The following is a 1,455-nucleotide window of genomic DNA, read 5'->3' on the forward strand; positions in this document are numbered from 1 at the left end:
TTTGTATAGCCAACTTCAAAGGATCATTTCAAATCCAATAGTTGGCAATTACACCAGGTTTTGTGTTACATTTTATTTTTACTACGAACTATCCATTATTGTCCAATGTTATGTTGATGTCAATGAAGAAAAGTGTGATTTAAAGCAAGGAAAAAGCTGAGAACTAATGAATCTCTCATCTTTGTTTTTCTCTTGCTCAGGATTCCAAATGGAATAAATGGCTGTGATTAATTTTACCCAGGTGACTGAGTTCATTCTTTTGGGAATCACAGAGAAGCAGGAACTGAAGATGCCTCTATTTGTGGTGTTCTTTTCTATCTATGTGTTCACAGTTGTTGGCAATCTAGGTCTAATTACAGTCATTAGAATGGATTCACGACTGAAAACTCCAATGTATTTTTTCCTTAGTCATCTTGCTTTTGTTGATTTCTGTTACTCTTCCTCCATTACTCCGAAAATGTTGGAGAGTTTTCTGTATGAAGAAAATACAATCTCGTTCAATGCATGTGCTACTCAACTAGGATGCTTCATTGCTTTCATGGATGCAGAATGTTTATTGCTAGCTTCCATGGCCTATGATCGTTATGTGGCCATTTGCAACCCTTTGCTTTATATGGTTTTGATGACCCCTAAAATCTGTATTCAGCTTGTAGCCATTCCCTATATCTATAGCTTTCTAGTTGCACTCTACCATGTTATCCTTACCTTCCGCCTGTCCTTCTGTGGCTCTAACATCATCAACCATTTCTATTGTGATGATATGCCCCTCTTGAGACTGTCCTGCTCTGACACACATTCCAAACAAATATGGATTTTTGTATGTGCAGGTGTCATGCTTATTGCTTCTTTTTTGGTTGTCTTTGTCTCCTACATGTATATTATCTCTGCAATTCTAAAGATGCAGTCTGCTGAAGGCAGGCACAAAGCCTTCTCTACCTGTGGCTCACACATGGTGGCTGTCACTATTTTCTATGGAACCCTGATCTTTATGTACTTACAGCCAAGCTCAAACCATTCCCTTGATACAGATAAGATGGCCTCTGTCTTTTACACAGTGATCATCCCCATGTTGAATCCCTTGATCTACAGTCTAAGAAATAAGGAGGTGAAGGATGCCCTGAAGAAGATCTTAAGAAACAGCAATCATGGGTTTAGGAAAACTTAGGTATTGACTTAGGGAACCTTCGTATTTTCTTCTTTTCTCCTCATTTTGAATATGATTTGTGAAATGACTTTAATGAAAATAAATGGCATAAAAAAGGGATTTCAGAAGTCAACTAACTCCCCAACATATGCCCAACTGATATCAATATCCAATAAGCATTTATTAAGTATCTACCATTGGCCAGACTAATTATTGTGGATACAAAGCCAAAAATCAAAGAATCCAAGTTTTCAAAAACTTTATAATATAACTTTATTTAGGCTAACTATATATAATATAATTATATAACT

General features: G+C 36.4%; 1 protein-coding gene across 1 annotated transcript; it reads left to right on the forward strand.

Moving 5' to 3' along the window:
* Positions 1–217: 217 nt before the first annotated feature.
* LOC100024081 (olfactory receptor 1044-like) lies at positions 218–1,165 on the forward strand. The gene has a single exon (XM_001375403.2). The coding sequence runs from the start codon at positions 218–220 to the stop codon at positions 1,163–1,165; it is 948 nt and encodes a 315-aa protein (XP_001375440.2).
* The last annotated feature ends 290 nt before the right edge of the window (positions 1,166–1,455 follow it).

The sequence above is a fragment of the Monodelphis domestica genome, chromosome 6, assembly GCF_027887165.1.
Source record: "Monodelphis domestica isolate mMonDom1 chromosome 6, mMonDom1.pri, whole genome shotgun sequence".
In the NCBI taxonomy this organism is placed as follows: domain Eukaryota; kingdom Metazoa; phylum Chordata; class Mammalia; order Didelphimorphia; family Didelphidae; genus Monodelphis; species Monodelphis domestica.

Bases quoted from the DNA above. Each gene is read 5' to 3' on its own strand.
- LOC100024081 (XM_001375403.2), top strand. From the start codon at position 218: ATGGCTGTGATTAATTTTACCCAGGTGACTGAGTTCATTCTTTTGGGA.